The sequence below is a fragment of the Sus scrofa genome, chromosome 12 (assembly GCF_000003025.6).
Source record: "Sus scrofa isolate TJ Tabasco breed Duroc chromosome 12, Sscrofa11.1, whole genome shotgun sequence".
In the NCBI taxonomy this organism is placed as follows: domain Eukaryota; kingdom Metazoa; phylum Chordata; class Mammalia; order Artiodactyla; family Suidae; genus Sus; species Sus scrofa.
The window spans coordinates 6,499,757-6,523,070 of NC_010454.4; the positions used below are offsets into that span (position 1 = coordinate 6,499,757).

The 23,314-nt window shown below is 50.0% G+C and overlaps 2 protein-coding genes across 10 annotated transcripts in view; one reads left to right on the forward strand and one right to left on the reverse strand.

Moving 5' to 3' along the window:
- Window positions 1-23,314, reverse strand: part of RAB37 (RAB37, member RAS oncogene family) — a 51,131-nt gene that overhangs the window by 15,222 nt on the left and 12,595 nt on the right. The window lies entirely within an intron of this gene.
- On the forward strand, window positions 1,395-21,379 carry CD300LF (CD300 molecule like family member f). Of its 9 annotated transcripts, XR_001299760.2 has the most exons (9): window positions 1,396-1,585; window positions 10,308-10,637; window positions 11,983-12,088; window positions 13,141-13,253; window positions 14,745-14,767; window positions 15,083-15,217; window positions 15,684-15,854; window positions 19,541-19,601; window positions 20,712-21,379. XR_001299760.2 is itself a non-coding variant. In XM_021066675.1 (8 exons), exons 1-7 carry the CDS (start codon window positions 1,543-1,545, stop codon window positions 15,840-15,842), a joined length of 909 nt encoding a protein of 302 aa, XP_020922334.1. In that variant the 5' UTR covers window positions 1,396-1,542; the 3' UTR covers window positions 15,843-15,854; window positions 19,541-19,737. The 9 variants fall into 9 exon arrangements, 8 of the variants coding, with proteins under 8 accessions (XP_005668683.1, XP_020922335.1, XP_020922336.1 ...); XM_021066675.1 differs by lacking the exon at window positions 20,712-21,379 and having other exon boundaries at window positions 19,541-19,737; XM_005668628.3 differs by lacking the exon at window positions 20,712-21,379 and having other exon boundaries at window positions 12,031-12,088; window positions 13,144-13,253; window positions 19,541-19,737.

Genomic DNA, 23,314 nt, shown 5'->3' on the forward strand with positions numbered 1-23,314 from the left:
GAGAATTCGCTGAAAGTTCAGGTGCTATATTTGAAATAAAATCATTAGCCACAGAGAGGAAATACACCTGCACCCAGAGGCCGATACCCAGTGGGTCCTCGATGAATGAGTGAATGAATGAATGAGTGGGAGTGAAAATGCCTTGGTTTCAAAGTGGAGGGTCACCACTTTCCAAAGTCAAGCATTCAAGGTCACCAGAGTGGCTTGGGAGATGCCAGCTTTAGTTGGACTTGCAAAAACATAAGGGCATAAAACATCCAACCTGTAAAAGCATGCAGGTGGTAAGGAGCTCCTTGGGTCAGACCCGTGCGCACCTGCACCGTTTGCTCTGACAGTGACCTTGGTCGGTGTCAGGACAAACATGGGGTTGTCCCTGATGTTGACTTTGGACATCCTCTGACTATGATTCCCCACCCCCACTTTCCAAACCAAATTCCCTTCGGCATGTATTTCCTCCTGGGGTAAAAGGCCCCATTTGTTTGTTGTGTGCAGCGGCTTTAATAATTTACATCTCGACTTCCTCAAGCTGGAAGAAGTGCTTCCTGGAGAGAACAGTCCAGAATGTGAGGGGTCCGTTGGTCCATCCATGTCCGCCTTGGTCATTTCCTAAAGGATGTAAGAGATTCTCATACTTTCCCCTTTTATCCTTTGCCTTTCCAGGGTGAAGAGTTCTCATCCCTTTCTGCTTCTGCTGTATGAAAACTGTTCCATCTTCTTGGGAACTTTTCTGAATCAGTGAGGACACGGTCCAGGGTGACAAGGTTCAGCATTTCAGATCTGATCCTACCTGGAGGCAGGGGCAGGATGAAGCTCTCGTACTGGCCTTTTAAGAAATAGTGGCCCTGGAGCTCCCCCTGGTCTCTGCAGAGGCGCGGGTTCGATCCCCAGCCCGGCGCAGTGTGTGAAAGGATTTGGCATTGCTGCAGGTGCAGCTTGGATTCAGTCTCTGGCTGAGGACTTTCCATTTGCCACAAGTGTGGTCATGTTCTTTTTTTTTTTTTTTTTTTTTTTTTTTTTAAATAGTAGAAATAGCGGCCCGTGGAGAGGATCACATCAGAAATCAGCCCAAGCCCCCTGTAATAGAGTGGGGAGCTCTTGACCTTCCAGGCTCTCGAAAATTTGGTGACACTTGAAATTCCACGTTTAGAGCATCGTGTCCATCAGTCTTGGAGCTGAGTTCCACCTGCCTGTGTCTTCCCACCAGGGGAGAAGGCTCGAATAAGAACCACTTGGACCCAGTGGGTCTGCAAACTTCAAGACGATGAAGGGACCAGGAAGTTCTCCTTTTAGAGAAACTGTCGTGGCTCCGGACAGGGAGGTGTTTCTCAAAAGCTTATTCGCTATCACTTCTTGCATTGCTAACTGCCTTGAAGTTTCACCCATCCCACTTCTTCCTCTTTTAGCTTGATTAATCAGTGGGAAGGGTCTGAAGGAGGAAGTACAGTGTGAGAGTGAGCGAAAACAGAAGGGCTGGAAGATGAAGGAGGCTACTCTTGGTTCCTGTTGACAGGCTCCGCTGAGGAGGACCCGCAAGCAGAGAAAATGTACCTGCTGATGCTCCTCCCCCTCCTCTTCCAGCTGTCAGGTAAGTGGAGCCTGAATCTGCCCAGAGGGAGAGTCTATGTGGCGGGAGAAAGTAGCTGGGAGAGGGAGAGAGGCCAGCAAGGCGTCCTGCTGAAAAACCAACCGCGTTTCTAAGTAGTTCCCTCCAGGCACGAGCCCGAGTATTTCACTCCCTCACCCCCTCATGCAGGGATGCAGGGCTCACAGTGGCCAACAGAAATATGGAGCATGGTGCCCTTGATGAACCCAGCACCAGGCTTAACTCCTGACCATCCTGGGGCTGATCCCTCAAGAGGGACAACCTGATGGCCCCTGCTGGTCAGGGAAAAGCAGAGGAGCCCTGGTTGCTCAGGAGAGCTGGTGAATACTCGCTCCTGCACGGTCACCTTCCAGAAAGCATTACCAGCGAGGGAAGGCTCTGGGGGAAGGGTGAGTGGAAGGGGACCCAGAAGGGAGGGAACTAGATGGGGAGGGAGAGGCGATTCTAGGCTTTGGGTTTAGAAAGAAATAGTAAAATGGAAAGGGAGGTTTGCTTGGTAGGATGAAGAGGGAAGGGGGGCTGAGTGTGAGCAGAGATGGAGGCTCAAGGCAGCTTGAAGGTGATGGATGCCGTTTTGATAAAAAGCCAGGAGGATGTTCTTTTTTCTTTTTTTTTTTCCGCCCAGATTTTTAATTGAAATATGGTTGACTCACAATGTTGTGCTAATTTCTGCTGTATAGCAAAGGGATTGAGTTGTACGTACATACATATATGTTTATATATGCTCTAAAAATATTCTTTTCCATTACGGTTTTGTGTAGGACATCGAATAGAGTTTTCTGTGCTGTGCAGTAGGATTTTTTAGATTATCAAGGGGATTTCCTCTTTCTTTTGAAATGTTGGGGGTGCTTGGAGCTCCGTGTCCGGACGCCTTCTCTATCCAGGTTCACTCCCTTCTTGATCTCTTCTCCGCTCTTGGCTTTAAGTACCGTCTCTAAGCAGATGACTCCCGATTTTGTAGCTGGACATCTCCCTGGACTCAAGACCCTTCTATCCAAAGGTCCGTTCCACGTTTTTCCACGTCTTCGCTCACATGTTGACACTTCAAATGTAATCTGACCACATCTCCCTCCTTGAATTCCTTTCTCTTCCATCTTTAAAAAAATTTTTTTTCCTTTTTTTTTTTAGGGCTGCACCGGAGACATATGGAAGATTCCAGGCTAGGGGTCAAATCAGAGCTGGAACTGCTGGCCTACACCACAGGCACAGCAATGCCAGATCTTTAACCCACTGAGCAAAGCCAGGGATCGAACCCGCATGCTCACGGATACTAGTCAGATCTGTTTCCGCTGTGCCACAATGGGAACGCCTCTCTCATCTTTTTTAAACCATGAACGTACACTTTATTTATGTTTTTATGTATGTATTTATTTTTGGCTATACCCGCGGCATGCGGAAGTTCCTGGGCCGGGGATCAAACCCACTCCGCAGCAGCGAGCCCAGGCGCTGCAGTGACAACTCTGGATCTTTAACCCACTGCATCACAAGAGAACTCCTTCTCTTCCATCTTTGCGTTTGGCGACGCCATCTTTTCAAGTGCTCGGGCAAAACCTGGGAGCATCCATCTCTTCTCTCTGATCCCATGATGATCCTTTGAAAATGTAAGCCAGATTCGGTCTCTTCTCTGTCCCAACCCTCCAATGACTTTCCATTTGACTCAGAGTGAAAATCCAGAGTCCTTACAGAGGCTGCAAGGTGGCACCGTCTGGGTCCCCCACCACACCATCTCCTTGGTCTCCTGTTCTCCTCTGCTCTCCCGGCTCAGCCCACCCCAGCCACACTGTTCTTTGAACGAACCAGGCACACTCCTGCCTCAGGGCCTTTGCACTTGCGGTTCAACCTGCCCAGAGAGCTCCTCTTCAGACAGCCACAGGTTCCAGTCCTCACACCCGTCTAGTCTTTGCTTCTCACTGAGACCTTTACTGATGACCCTAATTAAATGCAATGCTCTTGCATTATTTTCCCCTATGGTTTGTCCTTTCCTTACCCCCACCTACATAGAATGTAAGCTTCAAGAGGACGGGGGCTGGGGTTTTTATGTCCCCAACCAAAGCAGGTGCAGAGAAGACAAAGAGTAAGTATTAGCTGAATGAGTGGATGCCTCGAAAATGATGGTGGTAACCGCTCCCTGCCCAGACCAAATCTCGCTCCTTATCCTCTCATTGCACTCAATCATTGAAACTCTCAATTAATATGACCTGGAGAGGACATTGCTCACGGGAATGTAAAAAGATGCAGCAGGTTTGGAAAGCAATTTGACTTTCTTGAAAATACTGAACCGTTGGTTACCTCTGGACCCAGCAGTTCCACTCCTAGGGATGAAGCCAGGAGAACAGAAGACACGTGTCCACGTGAAAAGCATGTATGCAAATGTTCATGACAACCGAATCCATAGTCGCCCCCAAATGGAAATGGTTTAAATGTACATTAGCGATAGAAGGATAATAAAGGGTATATACTCCTACCGTGGAGTATTATTCAGGCATGAAAAGGATGAAATACTGACCCAGGCTACACCCTGGGCGAATCTGGAAAATAGTAAGTTCAGTGAAAGAATCCGGGCACAAAAGGAATCGTGCTCTGTATGATTCCTCTCGTGTGAAATGTCTAGAATATGTACGTTTGTAGGGACAGAAAATGATGGAGTGGTCACCAGCCGGGGGAGGGACTGCTCGGGAGGACGGGGTTTCCTTTTGGGGGGGATGACAACATTCTGGAATTAGTCGTGATGTCTGCGAGGCTTTGTGACTGTCTACAAAACTGCTGAATTATACAGACTTTTAAAGGGTGGATTGCACACTATATGGAATGTATCTCAATAAGACAAGAAGTAGGAGCAGAGAGAAGAATTGGGAGCAGCTGAGGTCCCCTGAGAAGAGTTTCTGGGCAGCGTTTGCCATTCTGTGGGCGCCTTAGGGTCTGAGGTTCTGGAAGGCAGGGCGACTGGACAGCCCTTGTGACCTGTGACTCTTTCACGTGGTCCAATTTGACCCTTCACTCCATCCATCATAGAAAAAATGAAAATGATACTTCCAGGCAATGACGCATGCTGTGCACACAGCTGAACCAGCCACCCAGGCACCGTGTAACTTGGGGGGGCTGTTGGAATGTTTTCCATAGGGTGGGCTAAGAAGGAGTTCCCTGGGAAGGAGCCGTCTGAGCTCCTGGAAGCTCCTCAAGGAGCAGACCCACGAGATGGGGGTGGCTTTTCAGGCACAGGAAACAGCAGGGCTGAGATGTGGAAATGAGCTTGGCCTTGGTACATTTGAGGAACAGAAGAAGGCGGCTTCCTGATTTTGCTTCACAGTGGCCTGGTGGGGCCGACTGGGAGGCTGCTAGCATCTCTTTGAGGCAAAGCTCTTTTTCTTTTTGTCTTTTTAGGGCCATACCCACAGCATGTGGAAGTTCCCAGGCTAGGGGTCAAATCCGAACTACAGCTGCCGGCCTACGCCACAGCCACAGCCACAGCAGCGTCCGATCCAAGCTGTGTCTGCGACCTACACCACAGCTCAGGGCAACGCCAGATCCCTGATCCACTGAGCAAGGCCAGGGATTGAACCTGTGTCCTCCTGGATAGTAGTCAGATTCGCTTCCGCTGTGCCACAACGGGAACTCTGGAAAAGGTCTTAAGGGAGGAGAGAGACACGCGGTTCGTGGGTGGCTCAGGGACACTCAGCCTTGAGTTCAGGTGTAGAAACGGAGAAGGTGGCTTTGGGGTGAGAAGTTAGGGGACAGAATGACAGAGCAGAGAAGACACATAAAGGGCTGCTTTGTTTTCCCCGATGTCGGGGAACCGGGGAACTTGAGGGTGAGCGGATGTGACAGTAGTGCTGGTGTGTGTGTGTGTGTGTGTGTGTGTGTGTGTGTGTGTGTGTGAGAGTGTTTGTGTGTATATGGTTTGAGAATGATTGAGGCAGAGCAGGAACATTTGTCGGAAGTGGAAGAGACACGTATATGCTAATAGGAACTCAGTCCCCAGTGTGAACCTCTGGCCCACCTGTCGCCAGCCTCCCCCTTAACTTCTGATGGCAAGTAACACACTTACCAGGCACTGCTTCCCTCTTCTAAAGAGTTCATTGTTTTAAAAGTACACAAGAAAAAAAAAATCAACCAGAAAGTTCCCATGGGGCTTAATAGCTTCATTTTTCTGAGAGAAAAGAGATTCTTTTTTTGCTTTTGAGGTCCACACCCACAGCATATGGAGGGTCCCAGGCTAGGGGTCCAATCAGAGCTACAGCTGCGGGCTTACGACAGCCACAGCAACTCAGGATCTGAGCTGCGTCTGCCACCTACACCACAGCTCATGGCAACACCAGATCCCTAACCCACTGAGCAAGGCCAGGGATCGAGCCTACAACCTCATGGTTCCTAAGTCAGATTTGTTTCTGCTGCACCATGATGGGAACTCCAGAAAAGAGATTAATAAGATGCCCAGAGAAAAATAAGATGCCCTGTCCAACTTAAGCCTCACTGTAAGTGCTGGCAGAGGTGGACAAGAGCCCAGCTGTGTCACCCCAGAGCAGAGACAAGCTGATGTCCCCGGCAGTGCTGGAGGCGGGGTCTAGTCCCAATGGTCACACATTGACTGTGAGTGATCACCTCCCCCAGGGCCCAGCATCCACCTGATTGAGGGTTAGTCTGATCACCTAGGCTGAATAACCCTGCCTGGGGAGGATGGTGCTCCCTGGAGCTCAGGGCTGCCTCTGTGCCGGCGGGGGCTAGGGGGTGGGGGTGGGGGCGGATTGTGACTGCAGAACAAGTGCTCTGCCAAGGTTGATGGCGAGTGGCCACCTGGACAGAGGTCTAGGAAGCGGGTGGGACAGGAGTTCCCATCATGACTCAGGAGAACGAACCCAACTAGGATCCATGGCCTCGCTCAGTGGGTTAAGGATCCAGCATTATTACGAGCTGTGGTGTAGGTCGCAGATGTGGCTTGGAGCTCGAGTGGCTATGGCCAGCTGCTGTAGCCCTGATTCAACCCCTAGCCTGGGAACTTCCTTAAGCCTTGGGTGTTAAAAAAGCCAAAAAAAAAAAAAAAAAAAAAAAAAAAGAAGAGAGTGAAACACATGGCTCAAAGGTCAGACCCAATACTAAATGCTCAGTTGAGACAAAGCAACTAAAGCTGGAAGAGCCATCTATGTTAGATGCATAGGGCTGCACACAAATGACCACACACTTACAGGTTTACATGGAGGCCTTCCCATTGTAGCTCCTGGGGACCAAATCCTAGAGGTGTCACTACTGGGGAAAGGGCGTGGCTATGTGTGATACTTACAAAGGCCCTACTGCTTTCTGTGGGGTTGAACTGCTATATTCCTTATAGCATCATCTTGGGGTCCCTGGTACCTGTGATCCCCATCAGCAAAACGGGAGTCATCGAAACTTAGTTGGTTTGATATGTAAAAAATGACATTGTCATCCACATGTCTTATTTCCTAGATTATTTAAACATTTGAATTTTATTGTCCACTGAATTTCTTCTTGTGACTTGCCTCTTCTTATTTCTCATCAATTTTCCAAATGGGGTCTTAAGGTTTTTCTTACTTTTTTTTTTTTTTTTTGACTTTTTGCCATTTCTTGGGCCGCTCTCAAATCCCAGGCTAGGGGTCAAATTGGAGCCATAGCCGCCGGCTATGCCAGAATCACAGCAATGTGGGAGCTGAGCCAAGTCTGCCACCCACACCACACCACAGCTCACGGCAGCACTGGATCCCCAACCCACTGAGCAAGGCCTGGGACCGAGCCCGCAACCTCATGGTTCCCAGTCGGACTTGTTAACCCCTGAGTCATGACGGGAACTCCAAGGTTTTTCTTGTATAATATTAATCCTTAATCAAGAGGAACGCTATGAAGCAAGAGAAACACTCTTAATCCTTTCCTGTGTTATTTGTTTGAAATATTTGTCTCAGTCTGTTCTTTGCCTTTCAGTGTTTTGTTTTCTGTTTGTCTGTTTGTTTACTGGTATGTCCACGTGCTGTATTCTGTAGAGACCTCTTTGCAGGTATTTGCCTATATGACCTTTTCTTGTGTGATGTTGCCCATTAATTTTGTTTAGAAAGTTCTCCCTGCCATCCAGAATTTTATAAAGATCTACTTCTCTTTTCTTACAATTTAGAACATGCTTTGCTATTCTATGCTGACCTCTTTAATCTCTCCGAATTTAAATGGAGCAGCCAAGAGGTGACCAGATAGGGTCATCTCCTAACCCATCCCTTCCCTGCTTCTCTCTCTCTCTTTTTTTAATTAAAAAAAAATTTTTTTTAAGGCCACACCCACGGCATATGGAAATTCCCAGGCTAGGGGTTGAATTGGAGCTGGCACTGCCGGCCTACCCCACAGCCACAGCAACACTAGATCCGAGTCACGTCTGTAGCCTACACCACAGCTCACAGCAACGCTGGATCCTTAGCCCCCTGAGAGAGGCCAGGGATCAAATCCACATCCTCATGGATACAAGTCAGGTTGTAATCTGCTGAGCCCCAATGGAAACTCCCCCTGCTCTTCTTATTAATACTCTACGGCATATATGAAATTCTTAAATAGACAAGGTCTTTTTTTAGGCTATTAACTGCATTCTATTGATATGTTTATTTAGTCTTGTGAGATTTCCAAGCTGGTTTCTTTATTATGGGCCGTGTACTTTACTATCTGACAGGCAAGTTCTTGCTCACTGCTCATCTTTAAGATATTAAAAAGTCTGGGAGTTCCTATTGTGGCTCAGCGGGGTAATTACCCGACACAGTCTCTGCGAAGATGCAGGTTCAATCCCTGGCCTCACTCAGCGGGTTAAGGATCTGGCATTGCCACAAGCTGTAAGCTGCAGCATAGGTTGCAGATGTGGCTCAGATCCTGAGTTGCTGTGGCTGTGGTGTAGGCCAGCAGCTGCAGCTCTGATTTAACACTTTATTTGGGAAGAAAGAAAAATTTTGGGAGTTCCCCCCTTGCGGCTCAGTGGTAACGAACCTAACTAGTAGCCATGAGGACTCAGGTTCTATGCCTGGCCTTGCTCAGTGAGTTAAGGATCCGGAGTTGCTGTGAGCTGTGGTGTAGGTCAAAGATGCGGCTCATATCCTGAATTGCTGTGACTGTGGTGTAGGCCAGAAGCTGTAGCTCTAATTGGACCCCTAGCCTGGGAACCTCCATATGTCGTGGGTACAGCCATTAAAAAAAAAAAAAAAGAAAAATTTTACAATATATAACATTTTCATTTCAGGGTCATAGTTTAGCTCTTCTTTTGTATTTGAAATCTTTACGTCTGTCAATAAGATTTCACTGGGTTTGTGTGCATTTTTGTTCTGCAATTCCTGATTGTTTTTTGTCAAGGTTGTTCCTAGGTATTTTATACATCTTTATAACGATTGTAAATGAGAACTTTTCCACTTTCTTTTCCAACTACTTATTACTGGTTTATAGGAAAGCCATTGATTTTAGTATATTTATTGTGTATTTAGCCATTCTTTTGAATTCCATTATAAATTAAAATAATTTTAAGATTTAAAAAATTTCTGTAAATGTTATTTCCCCCAAATAATTATATATTTTATACTTTTCCATGTCTCACTACATTGGTCAGAATTTCCAAAATCATGTTACTGCAACGCCAGATCCTTAACCCACTGAGCAAGGCCAGGGATCGAACCCGCAACCTCATGGTTCCTAGGCAGATTCGTTTCTGCTGTGCCACCTTGGGAACTCTGATATATTTCTGTATCTTTATTTTTGATTTGGCCAAGCCTATGGCATGCAGAAGTTCCTGGGCCAGGGATCCAACCTGAGCCACAGCAATGACAATGCCAAGTCCTTAACCACTAGGCAACCAGGGAACTCCTTAAAGTTTTCTTTGCTTTTTTTTTTTTTTTTAGGGCTGCACCTGTGACATGGAAATTCCCGGGCTAGGGGTCGAATCGAAGCTACAGCTACTGGCCTACACCACAGCCACAGCGATGCCAGATGCGAGCCACATCTGTGACCTATGCTGCATCTGGAGGCAGCACTGGATCCTTAACCCACTGAGTGAGGCCAGGATCAAACCTGCATCCTCATGGATACTTGTCGGGTTCTTAACCTGCTAAGCCACAGCAGAAACTCCCTTATTTGCTTTTTGACAAAGGGACTAAAGCAATTCAATGGGAAGAAGATGGGATCTGGATGACATGGAGTGTAGCCTGGGGAGACAGTTGGCCTCACTGTTTTGGTCAAGCTCAAAGGCGGTCCTGCCAGGGTGGTTACTGTAGAGCCAGTGGAAACAATCAGATCCTTGGCCAACAGCCTCTCCAGAGCTCGGGGATGGGACTGCTTCAGAGGCATCTCCTGAGGTCATCAGTGCCAAGTCATCTCCTGTGGAAATGGGTCTTCTGGTCTTTCCTGCCCATAGGCCCAGCATAACACAGGGGACATGGCTGGGAATAGAAAGATTTCCTGGCCATAGACAGAGGGAGGGGGTGAATGGCAGGAAGTTACTATGGCTCTGTCAACATTTTTTTTTTTTGGAGATCTGCAGCTGTGCCTTTATGGAATTTTCCTGGTGGCTTTGACCCAATAGATTTTGAAGGACAAAAGGTCTCTCTGGTGGAAGACTTTTCCTTCCTTGGCTCTTACTCACCTCGGGAGCCCCTCGGGGTTCCTGGAGCTCTCTGCCCTGCAGGGGGCTGTGGGCCCGCCCTCAGGGTGGGAGGTGACAGGCACGTGGGTGTGTGTTTTCCAGGCTCCTCTCCTGTCACAGGTCCGAAAGCACTGAGGGGCCAGGAGCGGGGCTCCCTGACTGTGCAGTGTCGATACACTCCTGGGTGGGAGTCCCACGGGAAGTGGTGGTGCCGAGGAGCCGACTGGAGCAGCTGCAAGATCCTTGTTCAAACCACTGCATCAGAGCCGGAGGTGAAGAGGGACCGTGTGTCCATCAGGGACGATCGGGAAAACCGCACAATCACCGTGACCACAGAGCAGCTCAGGCTGGACGATGCAGGCATTTATTGGTGTGGCATTGCGAGAGTCGGGACTGACCATGGGGCCCAAGTTAGGGTGACTGTTGACCCAGGTAAGAGCATGTGTGTGTGTGGATGTGTCTCTCAGGGCCTGCTCTGTCCTGGTCCCCGAGGTCCCTCTCCAGGGACCTTGCTGTCCCTCAGAGGGAACTGTCCCAGAGGGTGTATGAGTCCTGAGGTCCCCTAGATGCCCCACTGACCCCTGGGATTGGAGGGACAAGCTTGCCTAGATGCTCTCGCGGCTCCCGGGGCCTCCCCAGGGCGGGATGGAGCCTTTCCCGGCGCGTGAGGTTTCCCTCTGCACAGTCAGTGCCTGAGTCTTTGCTCAAAGAGATGAAGGGGACGGTCCCAGTCTCAGGCCAAAGGGAGCCTCTTCCTTGGGACCCGGAGACCCCACTTCCCGGGAATGACCCCCCGGGACCCCTGGTGCTGGGTGTCCCAGCTCTTTCTGTGGTTTGGGGCGGGGACCTCACGGCTCCTGTTCCAGAGCCCATCTCAGGGGAAAGACCCGGCCGGCAGAGTCGTGGTGCCCTGGCTAATTCCTGGGGTCTGGAAAGGCCTCTGCTCCCTGAAATCCCATCACAAGCCTTTGACACATCTGGGATTAATGAGTTTTTCCTTCCTAAGGAGACATTCCTAATGCTTCCTTCTAGAAGGCAAACACTCCTGGGCGTGTCAGCTCCAAGGTCTCAGTGCCTTGGTTTGAACGAGTTTATCTGTTGGGCTCTGCCCCCGCTGATCCTCGGACAGGGGGCAGCAGCTCACAGGGTACCTGTGGCAAGGGGGGCGGGCACCCAGTTGAGGGAGCGCCCACCACGCCTGGAGCCTGGAAGGCAGGTTAGACTGCAAAGCGCAGCCCGTCCATCGTCTCGTCCATCCTGACACCGCTCCTGAGACGTGACCTCCCTGACTGTAGAAGCTTAATAACTTGCCCCAAGCAAAGGCTCTTCCTGAAGCTTATGATTTTGTTCAGGGCTGGTCCTGACCTTTGAAGGGACAGATCCTGGGTGTGTCTGCCACCTGGACACCCCCATTCTGCTCCTGTCCCTGTGGATAAATAAGATGGGGGAGGCACTGGCGGAGGTCCCCTCATGAGCAGCTGGAATGTTCCAAGTTCAACTGAGCACCAGCTGCCCTTGTCCTGAGGCGACCCTGGGCCCCTCTGACATCCTCCCTGGCCCTGTGCCAGCCCCCACCCCACCCCCGAGGCTCTGAGTGTCCTGGCGGCCAGGGAGATATGAGCCATCCAGGCTGTAGGCCCCTTTCCATGCCCTGCTCCAGACGCCTCAGGCCAGGGCGGCCCACGGTCCCTGCCCCCTGCCCCAGGTTCAGAGCCACGTGCAGGGCTGGGGGCAGGTGAGCAGGCAGAGTAGTGTGTAATCTGTCTGTTATGCTAAGCACCCACGACAGTGCCGACCACCACTTCCGCTATTAACACGTTCACAGCACCTGTCACCTCAGGAGATGACTCCCTGAATATGACCAGCCACGGTCCCAACGGCAGGTAAGCCAGCTCCGAGGCTGCTGCTCCCCGTGGCCCACTCCTCCAACAGGGGGACCCTTTGTAGTCCCAGGTCCCGGCCAGAGCTTTTCTCCCGCCCCTCAGGGTCAGGAATTCGGGGCCTCCTCTCATGCACTCTCACAGCTCAGGAGGCCAGGAGTGAAATCAAGGTGCTGGCGGGTTTGGCTCCTTCTTAGGGCTCAAAAGTGGCCTCCATCCCAGGCCTGTCTCTTAGCTTCTGGTGGTTGCTGATAAGCCAGGCATTCTTTGGCTTGTGGCAGCATCACTCCAGTCTTTCCTCTGTCATCATCTGGCCTCTCCCTGTGTGTGCCTGTGTCTCCAATTTCCTGTTTATAAGGTCACCAGTCATTGGATTAGAGGCCATTGTAATCCAGTATGACTTCATCTTAACTTGACCAAATCTTATTTCCAAATGGGTCACCCTCTCAAGTTCTGAGTGAACATGAGTTACTGGTGAGGGACACTGTTCAACCAGTGCAGAGGGGCAAGTGTAGAAGTGGGGAGACGTCGGAGTTCCTGTTGTGGTGCAGCAGAAATGAATCTGACTAGCCACCATGAGGTTGCAGGTTCGATCCCTGACCTCGCTCAGTGGGTAAAGGATCTGGCATTGCCATGAACTGTGGTGTAGGTCGCAGATGTGGTCAGATCCTGTGTGGCTATGGCTGTGGCATAGGCTGGCGTCTACAGCTCTGATTCGACCCCTAGCCTGGGAACCTCCATGTGCCACGGATGCGGCCCTAAAAAGCAAAAAAAAAAAAAAAAAGAAGCAGCAGCAGCGGGGAGATTTTGGGAACCTGTTGCCCTTTCTGTTTGGCTTCTAGATCCATTATGGAATTAGACCTTGTGGAGCCCTCTGCTCCTTTTTTTTTTACACTATCTTTGAGGGCACCCAGGAGTGGGGGTGTGCAGGCCAGGAACCACAGGCCCGTAAGTCAAAAGGCCTAAAGGTGTGTGGCCGTCCCTGCTCCCTGGTGGGTGGCATGAGGCTAGAGGCAGGTGAGCCAAGGGCATGGAACAACCTTTGTCGTTTCCAGCAGCATCTTCGGGAATCTCAGCACCCTTCTTCCCCTCATCTTTGCTGTGTTGCTGCTTCTCTTGGTGGTGGCCTCCGTCGTGGTTTGGAGGATGGTGAAGCAACAGAAGAAAGGTGAGGAGACCTGGCTGTCCCCGGGCTGGGGCTGGGCTGGGTGGACGTGTGTGTGTGTGAGGCCGATGGCCACTGAGGTCATCTGAGAGCCGTCTGACCAAGGGATCACTCACACACTCTGGAAGGGGTGCTGTCTCAAAGGCCCTGGCCGCGGGCAGCTCTAAGAAGCTGGAGCTTGGCAATGAGCCCAGGAGGTTTTGGCATCAGATCCGCCTTGCACCCCCCAGCACCCCCCCGCCCCACGCTCTTTGCACCTCTCTGATTCTCCTCCCTGTCTGTTTCCTGGTTTGGCTCTTGGTGGTGCAGGTGGCAATGGCCTTAGGCCAGCAACCCTCCTAGGTCACCCAGATGCTTTAGTGAAATTCGTGTGGTTGCCAAGGAGGTACTGAGTTGACATGGAGGCCGGGAGAAATATACACACACACGTATACACACATGACGAATGTACACATATATGTACGAACACACATGTATACATGCATGCACATGCATGCACGCACAATATAGCTCACACATGAATGCACACGTATGCGTGTACACACATGTCGTGGTCCCCTGGGTTTCATCGAAAAGGTTGGGGCGACTCCTCCTTTTGCTCCTCCTCTGCCCCAGCCTTTTCTCAGGCTGACCTACTTGTTCTGTGTAAATTCGCCCTTTAGGGAAGGGCCTCTGCTGGTGAGCCTGTGCTTGTCAATCACGAGGTCTGGGCTCAGCCAAACCCTTTTCCTGTCTGGCCCCACTTCCACATTCTCACAGTAATTGCACCTCCTCCGCTTCCCAGAACCCACAGGGCCCTGGGCTCTCCTGGGGCCCCTTTAACCCTGGAAAGAGGAGGCCTGACTCCTGTTCATCATATTTTCTCCCAAATGTATTGTCTGTGACCTACAGTCTAAGTACCCTCTGTCCCTCCCAGGGTCTAAAACCAGGGGGGAGGAGATCTTGTGTCTTCATTGTCTCCAAAGCAGGGGGCATGAGGGTGGCCAAGGGAGGGGCCGGGACGGAAAGAAATAGAAACCAGAGAACAGCTGAGAGCTGGACCGTCCGGTGCTGGTGCAGCTCGAATGCTCCACTGCAAGTGCAGCTTGGAGCAACCCTGTCTCCACGGACAGCTTGTGCTGATGGAGCCCTTGTGTGCCTGGCACAGCCAGCACCAGGGTGGCATGGGAGAAGCAGCCTTGGCCCCCCAGGTGCTCACGCCCCCCCCCCAAACTGGTTAGAATTCAGTGGGCCAAGGGTGATGAGAGAGACATAAATCAAGAGCCTTGGGGTCGGGGGTGGGGGGGGTGGAGGGGGCTTTGACAGCTGGGTAACTGGGGAAGGTAAGTGTGACTCGGCCTTGACCCCTGAATGGTGAATCAGGTGGAGAAATGATGGCATTACCAGGTCTCCTCACTGAGCCTGAGCCCAAATCACCCCTTTTCTTCCCCAGGCCTGGGGATGCCTGTGAGTCTCTGGATAGCCTTTTTAACTTGGCTCAATTTTGTCTTTTAGGGGCTGCAACATCCCCAGAGCAGGTAAGAGAGTCCCCAAGGTCAGGGCCGAGACATCAGACACCTCTCCCCCTCTTCCTCATTTTCTGTGGCCCGGGAGCACCGAGGTCCAAAAGTATCAGACACAACTTGTGCCCACGTGTCCAGATTCTCATGGCCCAGCGGGGTGGCGCTGGGAGGATGCTGGGGTCAGCCAGAAGGGGGTGGGGTGGGGAGGGGGGCAGGCGTGGGATACTGAGAGGAAGCGGGGGTGGCAGAGGAAGCTGGGAGAGGGGGAGCTGAGAGCCACATGTCCGTCCGTGGAAGAGGAACCCGAGTTTTCGCTTCTATGTTCTTCAGCCCTTGGAGAGCGACCTCTGCTACGCAAACCTGAACCTGCAGGAGCCCAACTCTGGCTCTTCCCAGAGGAAGGCCTCCACCCAGCCCTCCTCCTCTGCCCAGGGCCGCCCCAAGGATGTGGAGTATGTTACCATGGTACGTTCCTGGTGAGGCTGCTGTGGGCTCTGACCAGACCTGCTATTGCCCCTCCTCTGGGGATGGGCTTTCTCCGGCCCATGGGGGAGGTGGGCACCAGGCAGCCACCGAAAGCCTTGCCAGCAGAGCACCTGCGGGTTTTGGCCTTTGGAAGTCCCTCCATGCTGGGTCTCAGCCCTGGGAGACTCAGAATCTGGTCAGACACGGTCCTCATGTTGGGCCAGGGGAGACCCAGACGGGCCAAGGGACCTGGGATTCCATGCAAATTGCATGCCCATTTCACATGCTGCCAAGGCACGGAATGGGGGGAGCGGGTCTTCGGCTGTGGCCAGAGATTCGGGTGCCTGGCAGAGTGGAGGGAGGGGAGACTCCACGAACCCTGAAGGGTCTGTCTCCCCAGGCCCTTCCGAGGCCTCCTCCATCCCTGGGCCCAGCCTCTCTAACCTCGAGGACATGTCCATTGCAGGCTCCCTTCCCCAGGGAGGACATCGCCTATGCAGCTCTGTCTTTGGGGGACAATGAGAATCAAGAGGCGACCTACAGCAACATGGGGGACCTCCTGGCCCACGATCCCAGTAGGAGCCACGAGGAGCCCACAGAATACAGTGCCGTCAAGAAGGCTTAGCCTGCGCTCCAGGTGCCCCTCGGACCCCCCTTGAGGCCTGCAATCACATTCCTGCTTTATCTGCTTTCTACCCCTCGTCCCCTCCCGGGACCAGCTGGCGATGGAGGCCCACGGGCAGCTTAGGCTCGGGTTCGGGGCTCCTGGGGGTTAGATAGGGGTCTCTGCACATCCTTTTCTCTCCCACACAGCCTGGGAGGGGGCTGGGGTACACCCTGGAGCTGCTGAGGGAGGAATCACGACGCTAATGATAATAGTAATTAACCTTTATTTATTGCTGACCATGCGTGATGGGTTGAATAACGGCCCTCAAATTAGTGGCATCTGAATCCCCAGAACCTGACAACGTTTCCTGATATGGTACAAGGTGCCTTGCGGGTGTAATGGAGTCAAGGATCTGGAGATGGGGAGATTATTCTGGATTATCCAGCTGGGCCCTAAACATAATCACGAGGGTCCTTATAAGAAGGAGGCAAGAAGGTCACGGAGAAGATGGCATGATGGTGGGAAGAGAGGTCCTGGTGACGTGGCCAGGATCCACAGAACCCTGTAGCCTCCGGGAGCTGGAAAAGCCAAGGAATGGATCCTCCCCTGGAGCCTCCAGAAGGAACCAGCCCTGCTGACTCTTTGACTTTAGCCCAGGGAAACTGATTGCATCCTTCTGGCCTCTGGAATTGTAGGAGAATAAATTTGCATCGTTTTGTAATTAAGCTACTAAATGTATGGTAGTTTGTGCAGCAGCACTGGGAAAGAATATGCTATGTGGCAGGCACTTATCCCTAAAAGCTTTACCTGCAGGAGCTCATTTCATCCTGACCACAACCCGCAGAAGGTTTTATTGCCCCCATTTTGCAGATGAGGAATCTGGGTACATCGAGGTTCAGTGACCTACCAAATTTTACCACTAGCAAGTGGATAAGTTGGAATTTGAACTTGGGTGTTTTGGCTCTGGAGTGTGGGCCATTGATGTGTGTGTGTGTGTGTGTGTGTGTGTGTGTGTGTGTGTGTCTGTGTGAGTGTGTACATGGCTAGTCACACAGGGACAGTCAGTGAGTGTTTGCAGACACAGGACTTACTGCCTTTGTTCTAGGATGCTGGCAGCTGTCCCTCTGGAATCCTGAATCCCATCCCAGCTTGTCATCTCCATGGTTACCAAACAAGTCAAGCCCCCAGCCAGGAGTCCCTCTTGTTCTCTGTCCCTGAGTCCAGCCTCCTCCCAGCAGCCAGAGTGATTTTTTTTTTTTTGTCCTTTTTAAGCCCACACCTGTGGCATGTGGAGGTTTCCAGGCTAGGGGTCCAATCAGAGCTATAGCTGCTGGCCTATACCACATCCATGCAGGATCCAAGCCACACCTGCAACCCGATCCATAGCCACAGCAATGCCAGATCTGTCTACAACCTAGCCACAGCTCACAGCAACGCCGGATCCTTAACCCACTGAGTGAGGCCAGGGATCGAACTCGCAACCTCATGGTTCCTAGTTGGATTCATTTCCGCTGCGCCCCGACGGGAACTCCCCTGAAAAGGGACTTTTTATGTCCTTAGAGATGGAGATGACTAGCCCGTGGTACTGGTGGAATTTGTCCAGTCTGTTCTACAGCTGGACAGAGCAGATTCCTGACTGGTGGTCCTCATGGGAAGCATTTAGGGTCTTTAGGTTTGGGGTAGAGTCCAGTACCGTTTGTTCAAGCCTGAGCGTGCAGGGGAGGTGGTCAGGGTGGGGGAAGGGAGGCAGACCTGCGCAAGACATGTGAAAGGAAATTGTTTTTTACTGTTTATAGATTGGTACCTTGGTCTCAGGTACCAGGCTGCTCCCTAAAGACTTTGCTTAGGCCGGTTTCAGGGCCTAGACTGGCACCTTTATGGCAAAAGAGAGGAGGTTCAGATGTGGTTCCTCTGTTCTGAGTGAGGGTGGCATTTCCTATTTTCCAGGAACGTACATGCTGTTAAGGCAAATGCCAAGACATCTGACCACTCAGCTCTGGGGAAGTGCCCACTTATTTTTAGCCTGACTAATGTTTCTGGGGTTTTCCTCTTTGGGTTTTGGAATGATTAATATTTAAATATTTCACTCTATAAAAATTGGAGGGTTTGGTTAGTCTCCTTTTGAAAACTGTGTGTGTGTCTTTCCGGCTCTCAGAAGGCAGAGCCTCGGAGTTCCCGTTGTGTCTCAGTGGTTAGCGAACATGACTAGCATCCACAAGGACGTGGGTTCAATCCCTGGCCTCGCTCAGTGGGTTAAGGATCCCACGTTGCTGTGAGCTGTGGTGTAGGCTGGCAGCTATAGCTCTGATTCGACACCTAGCCTGGGAACCTCCATAAACTGCAGGTACAGCCCTAAAAAGACAAAAAGACAAAAAAAAAAAAAAAAAAAAAAAGAAAGAAAGAAAAGAAAAAGAAAAGAAAAGAAAAGAAAAGAAAAGAAAAGAAAAAAGACAGAGTCTCTTTGAGAGTCAGCTGAAGGAGAAAAACAGACTGGGTCGGCCACTTTCAAAAGACATGATGAAGATAAACTTTGAAGTGTGGCCTAAGGCTACTCTCTCTTGACACCTTGATTATGGAGTCCACAGTCTTTTGGCCTCGGAAGGGCCACCAGCTAAAATCAGCTGCTTTCTGCATCAACAGCTTTTTCGATCAGGTGGGACTGATACGGAGGTCAGCCTTTTATTTTACCAAGTAGGTGCCTTCCTACCCAATGTAACTGGAGTTGCTAATAGTCAGTTCATTGGAAAAGTTGGTTAAATTAAGGAATCAGGAAGGAATAAATACAATGTATTTATTATTTTATTTTATTTTATTTTATTTATTTTTGAGTTCCCATTACGCCTCTGTAGTAATGAGCCCGAGTATCCATGAGGACTCGGGTTTGATCCCTGGCCTCGCTCAGTGGGTTAAGGATCCTGCATTGCTGTGGCTGTGGTGTAGGCTGCAATTCTGATTCAACCCCTAGCTTGGGAACTTCCATATGCTATGGGTGCAGCCCTGAAAAGACAAAAATAAAAAAGATATATTCTTTCACTAATGGCTTTATTTTAGCTCAAAATATCTTAAAGTGTCATCATTTGCCAGTATTAGGATGTTGATCTAAGCCATTTCTTTGCTTATGAGTCTGCTGGAAGAAGGGGCTTGGTGTCTTTTCTGTACAAATCCCATAGAGTGTCTGGTGCTGGAGTTTCCAGGGGCAGGTTCCCTAATATGGAGCAAGGCCCTCTAGAGATTTATGAAGCAATCTGATTGTGAAACACTTTTTCATTTTTACGTTTCACTCTGAATATGTTATAGTCTTCTTACTCATTCCTAATATGACATTTTAAAATAATGGCATGCTACCAGCTATAATGGAAAAAATAAAAATCATTATAAACAAATTTTAAAAATGGCACACTTTAATGGCGCCTTTCTAAAACATTCAATTTAGATTTTTTTAGAAATAACAGTTCTCTTTTTGTTGACACCCTATGTCTTTGGTCAAGCTCCTTTCTGTTTATATTCTTAATTGATTAGTTAAAAGAAGAATTCATTTAATTACGTAATTATACTTAACCTGTATGACTGGCCTGAATGCAATTGACTCTTGTTAACCGTTGGCTCAGTCTAATAATCTGATAAGCGCGTTGGTTGATCTAATAAGTTGGTTAAGAAAGGGATTGGTTAAGAAAGTTTCTACTAAACCACCAGTTATGACTATAGTTTCATTACAGAGGGGACCTCTGAGCACCCCAAGTCAGAAGAGCTGGCGGTATTTCTCAAGAGGGGCAGTTGGTAAGTTTCCGCCAACATAGATTCATGGTGTGTGTGTGTGTGATCTTACAAATTGACTGGTATTTTGTTAAGGGCTGGTGTTTACATATGGACTAAGATTGGCAGCCATTGATCTTTTTAAAATTTAAAAAAAAAATTTTTGCCTTTTAGGGCCGAACCTGAGGCATATGGAGATTCCCAGTCTAGGGGTCTAATCAGAGCTACAGCTGCCAGCCTATGCCACAGCCACAGCAATGCAGGATCCAAGCCACATCTACACCACAGCTCACGGTAACACCGGATCCTTAACCCAAAGTGAGAGAGGCTGGGGATCCAACCCACATCCTCATAGATACTAGTTGGGTTCTTAACCTGCTGAGCCACAACGGGAACTCATGGCAGCCATAGATCTTATCCAGACTGTTCTCTAGACATGGGTTCTCTGCATTAGGTCCCAGCTGGTGTATTCTAGTGCCCCCCTAAAACTCTCTAGCAATTTTTGTCGGAACGCTAAGGTTGTCTGTCATGAGGGCCTTGCAGCCCTTCATCAGCTGGGAAAAGGGCTCCTCCAGTCACTTAGATTCCCCACCCAGCATAAGCCCTTCCCCAAAGTAGGCCACTGTGATTGCAAACTCACATGGGCCTGTCACAAGGGTGAGTGATTCCAGCATCTAGGAAGGGTCACTGACTCACTGGTTGGCTGCAGCAACTTTAAGGATGGGGTCAGAGTTAAAGAAGGAGTAAGACTCTGTTCCTAAAGGGTCAGAAATAGAGTTGGGACATTCTGAAGTCTTGTGTGGTAGAAAATCTACGCTCAGCAGAAAGGATGGGATGTCTTCTCTGGTCTTCCAGAATAAAAATTCCAGCCTGGGGAGGTTCTGAAGCCCCCCACACCCTCTCTCATCACCCTTTCTATTTTCAGCACCACAAACCCAGCTATCTCCCATCCCATCATTGATTCATTTTAAGTTATAAAATATTTAGTTCACACTGTATGTCTATATAAGGTGTACATGTGTGATGGGGATAAGGAAGCAAATGCCCACATACTCACCACCCTAGTGAAGAAATGGAAAGTTACCAAGCCCCCTGAAACCATCTAGCTTATAGTCCTTTTTTGTTCCTTTCGAGGAGGAATATGCTTGCCTGAAGCGACTCTAAGGGTCCATCAGAACCCTTGGCCCAGGTTAACTGGCCTTGCCTTCATGTCAACTGGCGAAGCCATCAGACGAGCTGGTCTGCATTCTGCACTGAATTAACAGATCTGTGCAGCGCTTCTTGTATTGATGCTATTTTTCTCCCCCAGTAAAACAACAAGCCAATGCCTGCTTGATGGGTTTGTCACTGGGAGAGCCGCCGCAAGGAGTCGCCTTCGGGCATCCCCACACGGATGGCTGCCTTCTATCAGGGATGACGAGGGCTTCTGCAGTGAGGAAGCCACAGGTCACAACCCCTGGTCTCAGCCATGCTGCCCAATGCCAGCCCTGTAGTCACTGGAAGGAGTTGCAAAGTACAGACATGGCACTCTTTTCAAAAGTCCACACAGCCTTACTAATGAGCCACAAAAGCAGAAGGACTAAACCCCAGAGACCCAGTGTCCTTCCCCTGAAACACCCTGATGTCTGGCGGATGGAAAGTGAGAGCAGAACTAGTGGAGAGGTGAAATATTTTATCGAAAAACATCTGGGACCCCTCAGAAAAAGCTGGGACCTGTTGGAAAGACAGCAGTGGGGATTTCCTGTTGTGGCTCAGCAGTTTAAGAATGCTACTTGTATCCATGAGGATGCGGGTTCAAACCCTGGCCTCATTCAGTGGGTTAAGGATCCAGTGCTGCCACGAGCTGCGGCGTATAGGTCACAGACATGGCTCGGATCCCGCATTGCTGTGGTCGTGGTGTAGACTGGCAGCCATAGTTCCTATTCCACCTGTAGCCTGGGAACCTCCATATGCTGTGGGTGTGGCCCTAAAAAGACAACCCCTCCCCCTAAAAAACAAAAACAAAAACAAAAACCTAGTAGGGCACGGGGATATCTACTCAATAGTTTGTAATAACCTATATGGGAAAAAAGAATGGATGTGTTTATATGAATGACTGATTCACTTCGCTGTACCCCTGAAACTAATACAACATTGTAAATCAACTAGCTATACTCCAATAAAATAGAATAAAATAAGATAAAAAGCCCAACTGAGAAAGATAAACAAGGACCTCCTGCATAGCCCAGGGAACTGTATTCAATATCTAATACTAACCTATAATGGGAAGGGATCTGAAAAAGAATATATGTGTTATACATATATATACATAAAACCAATATGTTATGTCTAGAACAATATGTTACATATAACACGCACACACACACACACACACAGATATACATAGAGTACAATTCCATTTTTATTTGAAGGTGTGTTTTGAAGTGATGGCATCACAGATACCTTTTTGCTTTGCTTTGCATTTCTCAGATATGTCGATAAATATGTATTACTAATAATGGCTCCCATGGTTAACTAATAGCCACCAGTAAAAGCTTACTATTCATCCAGCCCAGTGATCAAAGCACAAACACGCTTCTCATTTACTGCTCCCCAGCCTATGTGGCAGCCACTCGCTGCCCCTGGGGACCTGCCAGAGGCTGGGGCCTCACCTGTCTACCTCGGTGCTCTGAGCTGCCTTCCGCACCATGCTTCCCGCTGCCCAGGACCCTCTGCTGCGAGGCACAGTCATTCCTGGCCAGTGACCTCCCCCTACTGCTGACACAGTGATGGCCCCTTCACTCCTCAGCCATTCAACTGGCCCAGAGAATAAGACGGACCTTTGCCGGCTCTTCACAGCTCACCTGAAACCAGGTGTGGGGTGAGGCCAAAAGAAGGGAGGTACGCCCCAGAGAACAGGTCAAAACGACTGCAGAGACCTAGGCTCAGATTCTCCTGGGATTTTTTTTTTGGAGGGGGGGGCCACTCCTGCGGCATGCGGAAGTTCCCAGGCCAGCGATGGAACCCACGCTGCAGCAGTGACCTGAGCCACTGCGGTGACAATGCCGGATCCTTAACCTGCTCCGCCACCAGGGACTCCAGACCCTCCAGGGATTCTTATTTGATAGCAGGAGTGTTACATAATTTCTGGGCCTCAGCCCAAAATAAACATCTGGGGCTCTTTGTACAAAAATTAGGACTCAAGATGACGACTGCCGAGTGTCAAACCAATCAGAGGCCCTTCCTCATGGGGGGCCCCGCTATGCTGGCCTTGTTTGGCGGGCTTCTGCCTCCCTCTCATCTGCCTTCATGAGTCTGGGGGCTGCTCATGCCTAACCCCCCAGTGGAAAAATTCAGGCATCTTCACACCGCCTGACTCTGATCCCCAAATGGGGAGGAAGAGCTTCCCTCTCTTCCAGCCTGAGCCTCACCTCCTGCATCCTCCCTGGGTGACTGAAAGTTGGGTCATCTTCCTCCATCTCCCCCCCACCTTCAGGGTAAGGTCTCGCTCCTCAGCCCCAAGAAACCAGTCGTATATAGGATGGCATCTGTTCATTCCTCCGTCTGGTGATTAATGAACTAAGTTGGATTATTCAGTCTTAAGTGGCACCATGAGTGGGACACAACCAGTCCTATTTAGGCGGGAGAGTGACAGGTTCGGTCCTGTTCTTTTTCAGTCACTTCTTACTAAATGTTTAAGGAATACTGTGACCCAGCCGTCTCTGGGATTACCACAGGGGCGTCCGTCGCTGCATCTA

Coding starts and splice junctions, on each gene's coding strand:
- CD300LF (XM_021066675.1), top strand. CDS start 1,543: ATGTACCTGCTGATGCTCCTCCCCCTCCTCTTCCAGCTGTCAG. Junction 10,638..11,982: donor TAGGGTGACTGTTGACCCAG/GTAAGAGCATGT, acceptor TGTTATGCTAAG/CACCCACGACAGTGCCGACC. Junction 14,768..15,082: donor CTGCAACATCCCCAGAGCAG/GTAAGAGAGTCC, acceptor TATGTTCTTCAG/CCCTTGGAGAGCGACCTCTG.